The 17670-nt window shown below is 61.1% G+C and overlaps 1 protein-coding gene across 2 annotated transcripts; it reads right to left on the reverse strand.

Moving 5' to 3' along the window:
- Positions 1 to 980: 980 nt before the first annotated feature.
- On the reverse strand, positions 981 to 17410 carry MOV10 (Mov10 RNA helicase). Of its 2 annotated transcripts, XM_084611512.1 has the most exons (22): positions 17120 to 17410; positions 14922 to 15018; positions 14307 to 14425; positions 13620 to 13858; positions 12827 to 13067; positions 11067 to 11165; positions 10497 to 10659; positions 10177 to 10331; positions 9647 to 9823; positions 9380 to 9527; positions 9104 to 9265; positions 8455 to 8558; positions 7894 to 7991; positions 7431 to 7550; positions 6987 to 7089; positions 6469 to 6586; positions 6158 to 6349; positions 5557 to 5631; positions 4959 to 5084; positions 3474 to 3562; positions 2504 to 2625; positions 981 to 1920 (listed from the first exon to the last, which is right to left on the reverse strand). In XM_084611512.1, the coding sequence occupies exons 1-22, from the start codon at positions 17251 to 17253 to the stop codon at positions 1871 to 1873; spliced, it is 2931 nt and encodes a 976-aa protein (XP_084467638.1). In that variant the 5' UTR covers positions 17254 to 17410; the 3' UTR covers positions 981 to 1870. The 2 variants fall into 2 exon arrangements, with proteins under 2 accessions (XP_084467638.1, XP_084467639.1); XM_084611513.1 differs by lacking the exon at positions 4959 to 5084.
- Between the last annotated feature and the right edge of the window lie 260 nt (positions 17411 to 17670).

Consider the following 17670-nt stretch of genomic DNA (forward strand, 5'->3'; position numbering starts at 1 on the left):
AGCTGCTGAGCCTTGCCTGATGCGTGACACAGTGCTGTGTGCTGTACTCAACATGCTTGTCAAGTGAGACTTCTCCAGTCGCAGACGGGGAGCTGCTGTGAACAGCCCGTCATTGCACACAAGCCGCTGGAAAACCAGTGCCCCTTCCCCTTACTGCTGCCACTTCAATTCCTTCTTCCTAACACCTCTCCTCTGCGGGAGACACAGGCTTTGGCGTTCCAGCTGAGCCCCAGAGGAGTGACATGGCCGGCCGGGGAATCCCTCACCAGACTCTGAACTCCCTCCAGCCAATGGATGGTATCCACGTTCGGCTGAGCGCCAGGGCCTGGGCTAGCGAAAAGCCAGGAGATGCGCCAGAGCCCAGTCCTGTGGAAGCAAAACACTCCCCCTTCCCACTTTGTCTCTGCCTGGCAGGCACTCAACCAGCAAGGGAAGGGGCTGGGGCTCAGCTGGGGGTGCCTCATTCAGCACCCCATGCATCTGCTGCTCCCATAATTCACTAGCTGAGTTATGGGGCTGTGAATGGCGCAAAGAGCGGCCCGCTCAGCCCCAGCCAGACTGCAAACTGCAGCTGAGCGGGAGGGAGGCTAAGAGAGATTCTCTCTCAGGCTGAGACAAGGCCGGGAAGGGAAAGGCCTGGCATGGCTCCTGCTTAGTTTTCTTTCCACAGAAATGAACACACCTGGTTACATGATTCCTGCCTACTTTACCTCTGCCCCTGCCATGAGCCCAGGTTTATCTCCTAAGCCTCTAGAGACTCGTGTGTGGCTCCAGGAAGGGGGAACATATTTGTTCTGTCCCCAGCTTCATACTATCCCTCCCCTGTAAACAGTGCCCAGCACTGCCCCCTGCCTTGGCTTCTGCCAGCTGCATTGTGCTCCGCCCGTGAATCCGGCTCCCCAGTCCCCTGGGAGCAGTGCCCAGCTGCCCAGGGACAGCCGAGGCACTGCTTGAGAGCTGTACAGACAAGCACCACAGTGTTTTCCTCTCACCCTTTATTTTGGAAGCACCATTGCACGGGGCCTGTTGGTCAGGAGTTACAGCCCAGCTGGTCCCCAGCGCGAACCAGCAGTTACTCAGCATCACCGCAACACCTGAGCAGGGCTGTAGCCAGCCCCTTGGAAGCAGCTCCAGGCCCTGCTGCTGGGTTCTGGAAACGGCTCCAGCTCAGAGGAGCGGGGTCAGTTGACCAGTAGCTGGGAATTTTGATTTTCAAAAACAGGTTTCCATGGGTGGAAAAGGTGAGCCCTAGAGGAGGCGCTCTCGCCGTTGCTGGGGGGGCTGGGTTTCTGCAGTGCCAGTTCAGGCCGGTCAGGTTAGCCACGGGGTGGGATTTTTTTTTTTTAAAGTGTCATTTTTCAAAAATTGGACGTGAAATTGTTGTTTAAGCCATTGTGTGGCAATGTCAGCAAACAGCCAGAGCTTCCTGCTGCAGCTCCCCGTCCTGATAGCGGCCAGAGAGGGGACAGGGGAGAGAGGGTGCAAACAAACTCCTCACACGGCCAAGCAGACCAGTTTCTGTGTCCAGCTGCCCTTGTGCTTCCAAGAGTTTACAGAATTGCACTGGCTCAGGTTAGTGAGCGGGCCTCAGGGCTGGGCCCAGATCCTACATCGACCAGGCTAATGGGTAGGAGTCGGGGCTGGGTCCATGTGAGAGGGGGGCGTTGGGATAGGGGGTAGGGTCGGGTCTACGCTCCCAGTTCAATCCCTGCATTGCTCCCCTCCGCTGCCCCGCCCCGGGGTGCTTGGAAAGCCCCCGGCAGCAAGCGAGGTGGCTGAGGGGACCAGACAGAGGGCGACGGGAGGTTGCAGAGCGAGGCAGGAGACGCCCCGCTGGTGCTGACATGGCAGTAGGACGAGCTGCAGGTGATCAGTGCTCGTGTCTCCACGCTGGCTCCACTTGCTGCTGGATGTGGCTCCCTGTAGAGAGACGCCGGCCGGCTGTGAGGGGGGAGCAGAGCAGCGCCCAGGAAGGCTGGGGGTGGGGAGCAGGGCAATGTCTGTGTAGGGCACAGGAGGGGGTGAGCAGAGTACCCCTCAGCTCCCTCCTTTCTCTGGAAGGCGGTCAGGGCTGGTGGCAGGGGCAGGAGCCTGCAGTCGCCTGAGAGACCCCAGAGAGGTGCAACAGGGGCATGGACACTCTCCCAAGGCTGCCCACAAGGGGGTGCCAGAGCCAGGCTAAAGGGGGATTCTGGGAAGTGATTGCCGGCCCAACGCGGACCTTGGCTGAGACCCACCAAACTCGTTGCACAGAGCAGCGGCTGTCTGCTTTGCATAAACGTACACCTGTGTTCCCCAGCCCCCGCTGCTCCCTCCCCCCACATGCTGGGCCTGTCAGCGGGACACCAGAGGGCATAGCTGAGTCACAAGTCATGCTGCTGGGCCCCAAAATGCTGTTGCAGCCAGGCCATATCCCACCCCCCTGGCCCCCACCCTCCCAAAGAGCTGGGGAGAGGGCTGCCCTGTCGGACCCAGATTGGGTGCAAGCTTGTGCTGCTCTTACCTGGTGACTGCGTGCTCAAGCAGAGAGAGCTAAGCTCATCCACAAGGGCATCCTCTTCCGTGCTCTCTTCAGTGTAGGGACACCCCGTGTACCCACCCTTCGCTATGCAGTACCTGAGAAACCTGCAGGTACAACCAAAGGTGCCCATTAGCACTGGGCATGGCCCACCTCCTCAGTGCAGGGAGAGCCCGCTGGGCATGGCCCGCCTCGGCGGGGGGCCTGCTGGGCAGCTTGCAAACCTGTGTGAGAAAGGCCAATGGCACGGTCAACCCACTCCTGAGAGCACCCGGCCAGAGCCAGCAAGCCCTGCCCAGAGCAGGCCTGGGGCCAGCAATGGAGGATGAAGGGCCTGACCTGTCTCTGTGCTGTGGGCAGCGACCACTGCAATTCTGGGCCCAGCGGCATCTTGCATTTCCACAGGCACGACCGTCCCCAAGTTCTGCAGCCACCTCTGGGGGGCAGCCGTGCAGGGCAACACTCCCCTTTCTGTCCTAACGACGGGGCAGAAGGGTGACAGCCCGGCTGGGATTTCACCAGGATCCCAGCACTCATCCCTAGCTTACAGAAAGTGCCCTGAGGTCTTTAACGACCACAAGTGGCAAGGGCTTGGAACAGGGTTTAAACGTCTCCTTCAAAAGATTGGTGTGTCCCTGCCCCCCGCACGCTGCGAGGTCACTGGCTCCGTCCTGATCCCAAGGGAAGTGTATTGCCACCTCCAGATCTCCCAGCCTAGCTTCCCAGCCCAGTGCCGGCTCTCCTCTCCCCTCGTCACCTCAGAGCGGGTCCCATCACCGGGGGCCCGGTCGCAGGCTGGTGTCCGAGCAGCCACCCGAAGGTGCTAACCCCTGCGAATGGGGCGCTGCGTTTCAGGCCGGAGGAGGGGTCCACGTGGTTTGGGGGACAGGGGAGCCCCCTGGGCCCTGGGAAGAGGCAGAGGACAGGAAGGAGGAGGCTGCAGGATGCAACTTACGTGTTCCAGTGAGGATCCTTGCTAAGCACGGCCGGGTTGCCCACGATTATTAACAGAGCCTTGGCTCTGGTGATGGCCACATTGAACCTCTAAACAGAGAGAGCAGGATGAGGCCCCTCGGCGCCCAGGATGGGCAGGGGAGCCGGCCCAGACTGCCCTGCCCCACAGCTCTAGGGCTGGTCCCTAGCCCCAGCGCTTTCTGGTTGTCAGTGGGCTAATGGGAGGGGTGGGGCAGTGTCCAGACCAGGATCTGTGATTCCCCAGGGTGCAGTCCCACAGCTGGCTGGCCTCAGCTGGGTTTCACTGTGGCTGCCTGGACTAGCTCTGAGCAAGGCTAGCTGATAGTCCGAGCCCTGTCTACACCAGTGGCACTGCACCCGCAGGGAACGCTGTGTCCTGAGAAGGGCTGGCCCGAGTGCCGCTCTGCTATGTTTGGTCACAGCCTTTGCCTCCCGCTTGGCCAGACTGGCACACAACCGTGTGGGGGGCAGAAGGGCTCTCCGCACGTGCCCCGCCTCCTGCCCAGCCAGGAAGGGTTAAAGGGTGTTCCTTTCCACAGGTGCCCCCGCTCTGGCAGGAAGCGGAGTGGGGAAGGGCTCTGCTGGGATCAGCGCTCGCTCGTCACAGATGATGAGGCTCAGGCCCGAGGAAGGCTTTGGAGCAAGTGGTTCTGACAAGCCACAGGGCCAGAGCACCCTACCCGGGCCAGGCACAGTCTGCGTCAGCTGGTGCAAGTGCTCTAGGCTCTGCCGGACGTTCGGCCCCTTGGCCAAGCAGCTGCAGCTGACCCAAGGTGAGCAGAGACCCTGGCGGGCAGGGAGGATTCCTGTCTCCCCAGTGTGGGGAGCTGGTGTGGGAGGCCAGGCCTGCGGGACTGACCTGAATGCTGGGTGCTAAGCAGCCTGGCCCTGTGGGAGCCGGCTCTGCCCCAGGCTTTGGACGCAGGGCGGGGAATGCCCGAGCCGTGGGGTTCTAGATCTTGCACCATTCCCCCGACTGCCACACGGGAGCTAGGGAACGGGCCCCACTGCGAGAGCAGCCTCACCTGCCCTCCTGTCCTGGGGCTAGTGGCCCGTGCCCCTGGAGTGGTCTCTCCCTGACACTGTCCCCAGGGCAGGCTCTGTGCGCTGGGGGAAGGGTTGTGTGGCTGGGGCCTTGGATGGAGCGGGGGGGGGCTTTGATTTGTTACCTGAGGTCCTGCAGACGGTCACTAGCAGAGCCTGGAATGGGACCCAGAGTCCTGGCCCTGCTCTGCCCACTAGCGCACACTTCCTGTCCATGGCAGCAAAGCAGCCCATAGTTTATTTTATGCCATGAATCAGCCATGGCCTGTGAAACCGGGGGGAGCGGTGAGGGGGTGGGCAGTGAGGAAGATGGGGTGGGGATGGCTGGCAGCTCTGCACCCCGGCTGAGAGCCCATGACTGCCCTCAGGGCTCCACAGTCTCCTCGGGGCCAGGCTGGGGCAGCAGGGGCAGGGGGCCTACCTTGGGGTTCTTGAGGAAGCCCAGTTTGAACTTTTCATCCATGCTGAGGTACTCGGTGCAGCTGCGCACGGTGGAGATGAGGAGCACACGCCGCTCCTGGCCCTGGAACTCCTCCACCGAGCCCACCTAGCCGGGAGCAGAGGGCAGGGATCTCCATCCCCCGTTGGCAGCCTCCCTCACACCCCCCCGCCTCCCCCAGCTGTGCAGGGGGCCCTTCCCTCGGCTGCTCTGAAGGGACCCTGTGGGGCAGAGCATCCCCCCAACCTCCTCCCCTGCTCTTGTGACTCTGGCCGATGGGGGAGCAGGACGGAGCCTGTCTCGCCCCAGCACGCCGGCTGCAGGGCTCACAAAGGAGAGGCAGCCCACAGCTGCGCTGCTGGCTTCTCCGCACGGCCGGAGCACTCTGCCCTCCAAGCCCAAGGGATGGGGGGCCCCAGGCTGGCCTGGTGTCTGCTGGCGGAGAGCTGCCCCCCGGCCCAGCGCCAAGCGAGTCCCACTGCTGAGCTGGGACAGTCTGGCATCAGGCTGGGCGTGGCTGCCGGGCCACAGCCGTTACTCCAGGTGCGGCCAGAGGGATGGGGGGGAGGGAGGGACTTACCTTCAGCTCCTTGATGTCCGGGAGGTTCATCAGGTCTTGGTCTATTTTCGTGATGGCCAGTCTGATCTTCTCTACCTGGGGAAGGGACGAGGGAGGAGTGGATGGGACTCTTGGCGCCCTCAGGAGCTCCTGGCTCTCAGCCCCGTGATCGCTCCTCTCATAGCCTGTACGCCCTTGTGATGGCCAGCTGCCTCTGGCCACTGGGTCCCGCCCTAACCCTCCTGTTCGGTCTCCGCCATCTCTCTGAGATAACACCCTCGACCCCTCAGCCAAGTGCCGGGCAGGCTCCTGCTCTAGGTTGTTCCGATGCAACTGGCCAGAGAATACCACTGGGGTTCCCCAGCCCCATCCGGCAGGTCCCTCCATCTGGGGCAATTCCCCAGGGCTCCTGGCCCCTGCCCCACGGGGGCTCCCCCACACGGGGCACTGCGCACTCCCTCCAGATACTCAGCAGAGAGTGGAGCTTGATGGGGTGCAGCAGGGCGACGGCATGTGGGGCTAAGGAGCCTGGGATGGGGGTGCTCAGGGCTGGGCTGCCTGCACCTCTGCAGGGCATGTGATGTGTGGGGAAGGCAGCCCTGGGGGCTGGGCTGCATCTCACCTGCTTCCTGTAGGGGGAGATGATACCGATCTCCTTGGGGGAGATCCTGGAGCGGCCCTGCTTGCCCTGACTCTGCAGCAGTTTCTTGAGGTAGGTGACCAGGGTTTCGACCTCCAACGTGTTGAAGAACGAGGGGCTGTTACCCTCTCGCTGGTCCTCCCCGGAGACTCCGTGGAAGATGATCGGGAAGCCCTGGAGGGAGAGTGCCACGGTCAGGGCTGCAGCTAGCCCCATGGCCAGCAGGGGCGCCTGGCGCTGCCCTGCCCGGGGTGGGGGCTAGGCTGGGTGCCTGCTCCCCGCCCCACCCTCACCTGCGTAGGCAGCTCCTCCCAGGTGCAGTAGGAATAGCTGAGGAGGCGGTCGGCGCACTCCTGCAGCTCCCCGTCGTAGAACTGCTGGTTGGGGATCTGGAGGAGGGCGGCGTGGGACCTGGGGAAGAAGCCGTGACAGCATTGCCGGGGGTGCTCGGCTGCTCCTCAGACCCGTCTACACTGCAGCAGCCTTGAGGCCCCCTCCCCGCTCACCAGCAACAGGAAGGGCCCCAGAAACCTCTGCTCTGGGCACAGAGTGGCCATGGCCGGGCTTCCGGGCAGGGAGGGCAGAACCCAGGAATCCAGGTTGCTCCGTCCAAGGTCTCTTGCCCTTGGGTGACGATTAAATGAGCCCCACGCCAGGCAGGTGGGTATCAGAGAAATGGACAGACACAAGCCTCCCAGGCTGAGCCAGCAGAATGGGGGCTGGAAGCCTTTGCTGCTGGCAGCCCGGCTCTGACAGCCCCCCCGGCGCCCGCATGCCACAGCGTCGGTCCCGGGGGGGGCGGATACAGCACCTGTAGTTCCTCAGTAACTTGGTGACGAACTGCGGGTCGTAGCTCTTGGCTCCCTTTTGGTATAGGGAGTTGTGCAGCATGAGCCTCTCCAGCAGCGAGACCTCTGCAAGAGAGAGCAATGCCCCGGTTACCAGCAACCCCCTGGCCTGGGACTGTGCCCCTACGAGCGGCCCCACGGAGTCAGGCTTGTCATAGCCTGGCCTGGGCCTCTCTGAGCAGGAGGCAGGGGGCAGGAGCTTCAGTGGCTCTCGTGGGGGAGGCTTTCACCCGCCTATCACAGAGCGAGCCTCTCCCTGTTCTCCAGAGGCGCCCAGGGTCACTAACATGCTATTGCAGTGGCTGTGCAAAGCCAGATGGCCCCCGAGCCCAGAAGAGTGGGGCAGATCAGCATGTCTGAGAACTCCCTACTCTCCACCCGGTGCCTTCGCCCTCTGTTCCACTCACCTAACCCGTGTTCGATGGCCAATGGGGACCTCAGGATTGGACCCAGCTGCTTGGGATCTCCCGCCAACACCAGCTGCCCCGCCTTGGTGTTGGTCTCCTGGTCCATCGCTGTCAGAATTCCTGGGGCAGAGAGACAGCTGAGGCGGCTGGGCGGGGTAGGAGACCCCTGCCCAGGCAGGTCGCTGACTGATCCCCGCACAGTGAGGAGCCGGTAAAGGGCCTCATCACGGCTGTAGCTGCCTCGAGCAGCCGGGAGGGGCTCCCCCAAGCTTACAGCGCAGAGAAAGGGCTGCATGCAGGACCCAGAATCCACCGCCAGGAGCAAGTGCTGGCCAGCCCCAGGCGCTGGCCATCTGTCTGAGCAGGAGTGAGGCGGCCGGGTCCAAGGCCCCGGGCGTGCGGGGTAGGGTGGATGAGGTGATGCCTGGGGGTGCAGTGCTCCTGTCCCCAGATCCCTACTCACCTGCGATGGCAACCAGGCTCTCCGGCTCCACCGCGTGGCCACATTCGTCGATGAAGACGTGGGAGAAATGGCCCTCAGGGAAGCTGGCCGTTACCAGCCTGCAGGGGAGAGGGAGAGGCAGTGAACAAGCCTGTACAGCGCTGGCTCCCTGCCCTGCCACCTGCATAGCCAGACTGCTCCACCGAGGCCTTCTGCAGGACCTGCCATGCCGCTGGCCCCCTCCTGAGCCTGGCAATGCCCCCTCCCCACCGAGCAGGGGCTTCCATGGCCATGCCCAGGGCTGGGCATGGGGAGAACTCCTCCCCTGGAGTCTGAGGGGATGGCTCTCCCCTTTTACAGAAAGTGACCAATGCGGCCTGATGATGTGCCTCCGTCCTGTGCCCCCTCCGGTCAGCCCCTGCCCACATCTCTCTGTTACGCCTCTTCCCCCGGTAAACCCTACCCAAAGAATTCCCTTCTCTTCCCCCAGCATAGCCAGGTATCCCCCAGTCGCATCCCTACTGTGCTCCCCCAGCACAGTCGCAGTCTTCAGAAGTGGGGTTTGCACCGGGCCCCTCCTACCTTCCTGCTGTCACCAGGGTGGTGATGATGACCCGGTAGTGCTGCAGCTTCTCCTTGCCTGGGTACACGTGGCACTGCTGGGCATCGTCCCAGTTACAGCAGGGCTACGAACACCAACAGCATTTAGACAAGGTCTGGGATCGGAGCTTGTTTCCCTTGGGGAAGTTGGGGGCAGACACGCCTCCCCCCAGAAAGCCCTGAGCTAACTGGGAGTGGCATGTGCGTCTTGGCTGGTGACCTGAGGGTCCTGCAGGGAGGGCAGGGACCCCTATCGACCGTGCAGCCTGGGGAGGTGACTACAGCTGCTGGAACATGGAAGTCCCTTCCCACAAGGAAATGACAGTTTTGAAAAAAACTTTTGTCCTGAATTGGCATTTTTCGGCTTGGGAGAGGCCTGCCTGGGAAGCTGTCCTCAATTTCACTCTGTGCCTGTCTGCGGAAAGTGAAACTCACAGGAGCCTTCCAGGCAGGCTGCCCTGTCTATTTTTCCCAACGCAAAACTGATTTCCACCCCCAATTTCAGTTTTCCCATGGAAAATTTGAAGTATGCTAAAGGGCTTCATAAAATCCTTCAGAGAGGAAAGTTCCTGCCCAGCTCCACGGGCGATGTCTCTCTGGGTGCCTCTTGGGGTGCCAGGGGTGCACGTACCTTGATCTCCTCCGGCACCTGGCGATAGTCTCTGCTGCTGGCATTGACCCTATAGATGCTGCCCTTGTCCAGGTGTTTCATCAGGCGCTGGCAGAGCAGGTCTGAGGCGCTGTTGGAGGGTGCACAGGCCAAGATATGGGAGTCCTTCAGGCAGCTGACCACCTGAGAACGAGGAAGAGCTTAGCAGCCCAGGCGGGAGGAAATGGATACAGAGGGGAGAGAGGGGCTGTGGGCCGGCTGACTGCCCTGGACTGGGAAGCCAGGGGATCTCCTCACCTGTTTGATGGCCTCCACCATGGTGACGGTCTTGCCGGTCCCTGGCGGCCCAAAGATGAGGTATGGTGCCGGCCTGGCCATCCCCGTCACGATCTGCCGCACAGCGTCGCACTGCTCCTGGTTGGTCTCCAGGCTCCGGTCAAACAGCCTGAGGGGAAATGGAGCCGGGCAGGTGCTGAGGGGAAGACCAGGCCCTGCTGCGTGTGACCACCCACTCCCCACACAGCCAGCCCTCAGAGTGGTTCTCCTCTGAAGCCAGGCACTCACCTGAGCCGGCCTCCCTCGGGGAGGAGGGACTTTCCGTATGAGAAGGATGGGAAGAGGATGTCACCCAGGTTCCTCTTCTTGGCCAGCTCCACGGCCCTGTGCTGCACCCGCAGTGGCAGCCGGTTGAAGGTAAAGATCACATCGAACTTTAGGTTATTCACGAAGCTCTTCAGCAGGCTGAAAAAGAGTGAACAGGGTTGGACAGAGCGCTAGGCACCCCTCCCCAGGCACTGTCCTGCCCAGTCCCACCCTCCCCGCTACTGCGCGTGGTTCCCACTCCCACCCCTGCTCAGCCTGGCACTCCTGCACCACACAGCACAGCACCTCCCCCTCTGCTGCACTCCCCCAGGCAGTCACCCATCAGTGCTAACAGCAGGGGCTGCTTGGCTTGCATCATGCAGCTGCCTTGGACCTGGCCCGAGCCCCTCCAGTCTTGTTCCACGCAGACCACTTGGTGCCACCAGTCAGGGCCCAGCTTTCCCAGCCCCGGGGGCTGGCCCGAGACCCCCAGGGACACGGGCGCAACTCACTTCGGGGAGAAGCCCAGCTTGACCCTCTCCAGCTCCACGGCGTGCACATAGCCCTTGTACTGGACATGCTGGGGCAAGGTGCGCTGGTCGCTGGGGGTGACAAACAGGTGATCGCCCTTCAGCACGGACGGGCGGTTCTCTGCCACGCCGGGGACCTAGGGACAGAGCAGAGAAGGGGCAGCTCAGCGGGGAGCATGCCTGGCTGTGCTCCCCTGGCAGCCAACCCTCCTGCGGGCCCCTTCCTCCATACTGGCAGCCCAGACGTGCAGGGAGGGGGCAGGCTGCAGGGACATGCATTGCCACCAGGCCTTGGCTCTCACCTCCAGGATGAGCAGCCTCTTGTTCTGAGCGTCTTTCACCATCGGGGCACCCTGCATGTCATAACGCCGGATGTCCACCTCCATCTGGAGTTCCTCCAGGTGCAGCAGCAGCTGGAACTTCTCCTGGTAGTTCTCAAACTGAAGCCTGGCTGCCAGGGACTTCCTGCAGGGCCAGGGCCAGCCAGAGGTTATCCTGACCTCGCGGGCACAGCGGGGGTGGACTCGCGGCACGACAGACGAGGCAGCAAGCTCCAGGTGCCCTGCAGCGTGGCAGGGCCTCAGAGGCAAGGGGCGGGGCGAGCAGCGGCAGCAAAGGCTGCCATGAGTCTCTGTGGCTTAGTGTCTGGGAGAAGGAATCCCTGCCTGGCCCCAGCGCCAGGAACCACTGGGATACTGAGCTTGCTCCTGGGGCCCTGCTTTCTGGGCAGCTCACCTAAGGGGGGCTTCTGGCTAAGGGGTGCTGGGCCCCATGGCTGTGCGGGGCAAGGCGCTCTTCCTTGGGAGGGCAATGAGGCCACCAGTGCGGTGTAAGCAGGATGATCCCCCACCCCCACTCCCACGAGCACTCACTGCAGCCTGCTGCGCTCAGCGCTGACCGTATCCTTCAGGTCCTTTGGGTAGTTGTAGAAGTCCAGCGGGATCACCTGCTCGAGCTCGGGGTGCTGGGAGCTAGGCAGACGAGATGCAGGGTTACTGCAGGGCTCTGTGGGAGTGAGCTCCTCGCCCTGCCCAGCCGGCGGGACAGACTCCAGCGCTGGGGCTCAGGTAGGGGGATGCTGGCTCTCAGGACCCGCGTGGCTGGGGTCTCCAGCCAGCTGCCTCCCCACACACACAGAAGATGGAGAGGTGGCTGGGTCACCTCCCTGGGGTGGAACTACCGGGAACTAAAGGGCTTGTTCATCTAGCACAGAAAGGTGGAACAAGAACCGATGGCTGGAAGCTGATGCCAGGCAAATTCCAACTGGAAACAAGGTACCAGTGGGTAACACAGCTGGTGATCAGCCGCTGGATGTGGTGGATTCTCCAGCTCTTGACTGGAAGATGCTCTAACCAAACACAAGTTACTGGGCTCACCCTGGGGTTGCTGGGGTAGGGGCAGGCCTGTGCTATCCAGGGGCTCAGACTAGACGAGACAACGGTCCCTTTGGCTCTATGAAAGCCCAGTAGGTGCTTTCGCCCCGGCTAGGGAATGGGGTTGGATCCCAGCTGCACATAGAATCATAGGAATGGAAGATAGAGAGGTCATCTAGTCCAGTCCCCTGCACTCATGGCAGGACCAGGTATTACCTAGACCATCCCTGACAGGTGTTTGTCCAACTTGCTCTTAAACATCTCCAGCGATGGTGATTCCACAACTTCCCGAGGCAATTTATTCCAGTGCTTAACCACCCTGACAGTTAGGAAGTTTTTCCTAATGTCCAACCTAAACCGCCCTTGCTGCAATTTAAGCCCATTGCTTCTTGTCCTGTGCTCAGAGGTTAAGAAAAATTATTTTTCTCCCTCCTCCTTGTAACAACCTTTTATGTACTTGAAAACTGTTATCATGTCCCCTCTCAGTCTTCTCTTTTCCAGACTAAACAAATCCAATTTTATCAATCTTCCCTCATAGCTCATGTTTTCTAGACCTTTAATCATTTTTGTTGCTCTTCTCTGCACTTTTTTTTTTCTCCAATTTGTCCACATCTTTCCTGAAATGTGACGCCCAGAACTGGACACAATAGTCAGGTTGAGGCCTAATCAGTGTGGAATAGAGCAGAAGAATTGTGTCTCGTGTCTTGCTTACAACACTCCTGCTAATACATCCCAGAATGATGTTTGCTTTTTTTGCAATAGACTTACACTGTTGCCTCATTTAGCTTATGCTCCACAATGACCCCCACATCCCTTTCCACAGTCCTCCTTCCTACGCAGTCATTGCCCATTTTGTATGTGTGCAACTGATTGTTCCTTCCTAAGTGAAGTACTTTACATTTGTCCTTATTGAATTTCATCCTATTTACTTCAGACCATTTCTCCAGTTTGTCCAGATCATTTTGAAGTTTAATCCTAACCTCCAAAGCACTTGCAACCCCCCCCCAGCTTGGTGTCGTCTGCAAACTTTGTAAGTGTATTCTCTATGCCATTATCTAAATCATTGATGAAGATACTGAACAGAACAGGACCCAGAACTGATCCCTGTGGAACCCCACTCATTATGCCCTTCCAGCATGACTGAACCACTGATAACTACTCTCTGGGAATGGTTTTCAAACCAATTTTGCACCAATATCCGTCCCTTCAGCCAGTGATGCTGGGTGCAAGCTGCCTGGCCCAACTCTCCCCCTGCATACCTGTCGGGAGGGACGCCATCCTCTGTGGTGACCGTGACCGTCTTCCTCAGGTTGGCCTGGTAAGGCCTGTATGGCGCCGTGGGCCCCAGCTGCTCAGCCAGCCGGCTGTTGGCTATGGCAGAGACGAATCGCCCGATGCTGAAGGGCCCGTCCTGCTCCTTGGTGAACTCGAACAGCACGGTGACGGGGAAGTAACCATAGTACTGAGTCAAGCACCGCGCCTCGATCAAGTAAGAGTCCCCTGCAGTCAAAGGGGATGTGTGAACAGGGAGCTCCCCCTTCTGGGGTCCCCACGTGCTTCCCTCACCCTCCCAGGGGGCCCTGGGCATTTCACCCCACGGCAACATTCTGCCAAGTCTCTGACGCTAACTCAGACATCCAGGAAGGCGGCTGTCCATGAGTGTGAGTGTGTGTGTGTGTGGGGGGGGGGAATGGGAGAAGAGCGCTCAGAAGCTCTCTATGCTGCCATGTCCACTGGCAGGGCAGAGTGTGAGCAAGGCCTGCAGTTCCTCCTTCCACACCACTACGTGCCACCCTCACCCACACACCCAGATGGCTTGGCAACTGCACCTACCATGCTTGCTTCCCCAAAGCTGCGTGCACCAGATGGGGGAGCCAGGACAATGCAGAGAAAGGGGTACAGAGGGAGGACCATACACTGCCCACTATTGTGATGCAGCCACCTCTTGGCTTGAATGCAGCAGCTGTTTCAGTCACACAGCTTTGCTGAAGGTCAGTGTGGGACCAGATGCGAAGGAGAACCTTGCTCCTGTGGGAAGCTGGACTCTCTTACCTGGCTGCAACACCCGGGGCTGCTGTCTGGTCACCTTGCTCTCATCGTGGAAGGTGATCTCGCACCGCTTCCGAAGCGCTCTGTATCCTAGCAGTATCACATCCTCGGTGCCGTTGTTCTGAACCCAAATGCTGGCTGTTGCGGCCTCATTGGGCGTAACAGGGAAGCGGATGCGCCCGTTCCCCCGGTCGTGCTCTGAGAGAATCTCCACCCTGTGTTTCCCACCGATGAACTCCGCTCTGAGGGCAGAGGGTGCGGGTTGGATGTGCGTGTACAGTCCCAGCTGGCCTGCGTCTCCTCGGGCCGGGGCTGCCCTAGGAGCCGCTTCCCTCTTGCTATAACAGAATCTGGGCAGGAGTCCCTCGGGGTCCAGACCCTGCTGGGGCTCTGGGGCTGGGCCAACGCCCTCGATGCAAAGACTCCTGTCGATTTCAGAGGCATTTGGCTCAGGCCCACAGAGCGGGCCGAAAGCTGCCGGAGCAGGCACTCCTTGTTCAGCCCTCCTGCTTCTTCCCCGCCCCCCCCAGTTGCCCCGTCCTGCTTGGAGGGGAGCCCAGGAACAGCCTGTGAGCTGCCAACGTTTAGCCTGCTCTGGGCTGCCCCTGCCTAGGGGCTCGTTGTCCCCTTGGCCCCTGCTGCTCTTACAGCGAGGGGGGTTCCAGGCTGTGCCTGGGTGGGCTTTGGTACCTCTCCTTGGCACGTCCTCTGTGGGGAGACTGATTAGTGCCCGCCTCCTGGCTGTCCGTGGGGGGCTCCTCTGGCCTGGGTGTCCAGTACTGGTTGGTAACCTTCACTTTCTTTTTCACCTGGGGAAGGAGAGCAATTGTCCGGCGGGTAGGAGCCGGCAGAGGAGTGGAGGCTTCCAGCATGTGGCAGGGCAGCCCCTGAGAAGCTGGGGCAGGGAGCAGAGTGGACTCACAAAGCCTGTGGGCTCAGTTGGGCTGGCCCCAGGGCTGAGCCAGGGCTGTGCTGGAGCGCACTCCCCTGGACCAGCTGATGGTGGCGGGCTCGGCGGTTCGCACCCCCATATTCAACATGCAGCCAGGCCCAGCAGTGAGAGCTGCAGGTGCATCGGCCTGCCCAGGGACGGGGAGCCCCACCGCTTGAGCCACTTCAAGCCCGCCCAGCCCTGGATTCTGGCCTGCAGGGAACAGTCCTGCCCCTAGCAAGGGAGGAGACACCAGCCCCAGGGCTCCCCGAGGGCGCAGGGATGTTGGGAACAGACCTCGGCAACCGGGCCCTCGTCTGCCAGGGGAGCCGAGATGCAGCAGCCCTGCCGGGGTCCGCGTGGGCAGCACCTACCTTCCAGAAGCGCACGAAGTCTCCCCGTACTTCGGCCCGGCCGCTCTGGCCCAGGGTGAACAGGATGGAGGAGAAGTTGGGTGTCTTCGTATCATTCCTGCAGAAATGACAGAGCGGGAGAGTCTGTGACTGCGGGATGCCCAGACCCGGGGTGCGTCTCCAGGGAGGGACTGAGCTGGCAGGATGCAGGAGGGAGAGGAGCAGGGGCAGGGAGATGCCAGTGTTTGGGGCGAGGAGCATTCCCCCGCTCCTCTGGTAGGAGAGCGATGGGCTAGGGTCAGCCCTGGCCCTCTGTACCACTGCCACCCGGGAAGCAGCAGGGCCGTGCTCTGCTCTGGGGAGAGGGGCCCCGACTGCAGAGAGTGGGGGGTCTCTTCGTCGTCTCCAACCAAATCCTATACCGCCGCCTGCCACGTGGGCAACTCAGCAGGAGCCCCAGGGCATTGCTCGAACGCAGCATGGGCACCCCGAGCTCTGCCATTCCCCTGCCCTGGCATCTTCCCTGGGGGGTGACCGTCCCCAGCAACTGCAACAGCTGCTGGCCTGGCGGCTTTGCTCAGTGTTTGCAAAGTTGGGTCTGAAGAGCTGGAGCAAAGGCTGCCGGCCGGTACACGAGGGCCACAGAGACGCCCTGCTGCCCTGGGCATGCAGGGGATGGTACCGGAGCAGAGCTCCCAGCAGGCCCAACACTTACCTGGCGGGGTCAGAGGAGTGTTTGCCCAGGACACTTCCACCTGCTCCTGCCTGAGCCCCCGGGGCCTGCCTCCGCCTGGCCTTGGTGTGCACTGGACTCTGCTGCCCCTGCTGCAGACGCCCCACGGCCCGGATGACGCAGGGCTGTCGCTGCACAGCAGCCATGAGCAGTCCGGAGCCTGCTGCCTGCCCACGCTGTGCCCTGATGCCAGAGGCATCCCTTTGTCACTACACATGCTAGTGCTAGTCCCCCTGGACAGGCCCATGCTCACCCCAAAGCCCTGGGGGCTGGGAGGTGTTTGTGTGTCTGTCCCACCCCATCCCGTTCCAAGGCCCATCTCTACTGCTGGGATGAGTCGAATCCGGCTCTGAATCCGAATGGAGCAGGACCCCCAGCGCTGCATGTCTCAGCCTGCTGGCTGCTGGGGAGGGGGCAGAGGAGAGCTGGCGGGGGCTCCTTTCATTCCCATCCAGGCCCAATGACAGGGCCGCCCCACAGCAGTTAGCCCCAGGACCCAGAGTCCTCGATCCAAGGCCAGATGGGCCTGGGTGAGCATCTGTTCTGGCCCCTGTAGAACACCAGCCAAGGAACAGCTGAGTTCATTCCTGCTGGAATAGAGCCCCTCTCTCAGGAAAACATCCTCTCCCGGCTTCCCAAGTGCTCAGGATGGGGAAGTCAGGGTGGTATTTTATTTGTGGGTATGTATTTGTAGCTGCCTTCTGATAGTTTGGCAGGCTGGCCCATCAGTGATTACCTGGGGCTGTCAGGTGCCCAGGGCCAGACTTAGTTGTACTGGCAGGGGAATGCTCCAAAGCAGGGGGCCCCTCTTGGCGGGTTGAGTTGTTCAGCCATGGGCCAGATCCTCATCTGTGTCAATGGCTGGAGCTGCGCCAAAGCCAGCGGCACTGTGCTGATCTACCCCAGGTGAGGATCTGGCCCAGTATCTCATACCAGGACGCAGGGAGCCGTACCGTCGGCCTGAGCAGAAGACCAGCTTCCCCGGCCAATGCTGTTTCCTGCCACCCAGCCAGGATGGAGGCACTCACATCTCCGGCCTGACTTAGCGAGTGATTTGAGACGGGGTCCGTGGCAGGCCCGGGCTGCACCCCATCAGCCAGGGGAGAGATGGTTTGCCCTGGATTTGATCTTAACAGAATGGCAAGCCCCAGTGGAGTGGGGTGCGTTTCCTTCCTGGTCTGGGGCGACACAGACTCTCCTCTCCCTGCTTGGGAGTTTGATGGCTTCCCAACAGCCACAGCCCTTAAGTTAAACTTCCTCCCCCTGTCCTGCTGGCCCCATCCCACCTGGCCATGCTCCATACAGGGGGGCTCGCAGCTGTCCTCAGCCCCTGCACGCAGAATGCCAAGCAGAAATCCTCCCAGACCCAGATAATGTGGACGAGCAAAGGTGTTCTCCCTAGCAACAGGCCTGGACAATGGGGCGCTCTTGGAGTGAGGGATCAGCCATCCGCACCCCGCTCCCTCTCTGTGGGTCTGCCTGTTACCTGGTCCTGAACTCCTGATTGTAGATGGTCCTTAGTGCCTCCCGGCTGCTCACAGCTTCTCTGCCCGTGTCTTTTAGGAGCTGCACAAACTGATCCCCAAACTCCCTCCTCTCCCGAAAGGTGAACTTGGGCATCTCCTCTGGCTCCGCTGCTCACCCCCAGACCTTCTCTTGTCCTGTCCTGTGGGGCGGCCTGGCTCAGCAGCTCCTGGCCAGGGCTTCTGCTTGTGAAATCTGCCAGCAAAGTGCTTATCAAAGAGGGAAGATGATAGCAAACTCTCAGCAGGCTGAAACGAAAGTGAAAGAGGCTATGTGCATCCTGGAGACAGCCCCCTGCCTGGGCTGGGGGTGGGAACAGCACTGTCCAGGGAGCCAGGCCCTCTAGCAGCAGCTGCAAATGCCCGGGGGAGGGGGGAGTCTCAGGAACCTCCTCTTCAAGGGCTCTGAGAAAGTCTCAACCCTGGGGCCAGGGCGAGAGCAAGTGCTTGGCAGGGCTCATCCCAGACTGGGGAAAGTTTTCTGTGGAAGCTCTGAATCAAAATCAGAACCGCG

The sequence above is a fragment of the Lepidochelys olivacea genome, assembly GCF_965140295.1.
Source record: "Lepidochelys olivacea isolate rLepOli2 genome assembly, chromosome: 21".
Classification (NCBI taxonomy): domain Eukaryota; kingdom Metazoa; phylum Chordata; order Testudines; family Cheloniidae; genus Lepidochelys; species Lepidochelys olivacea.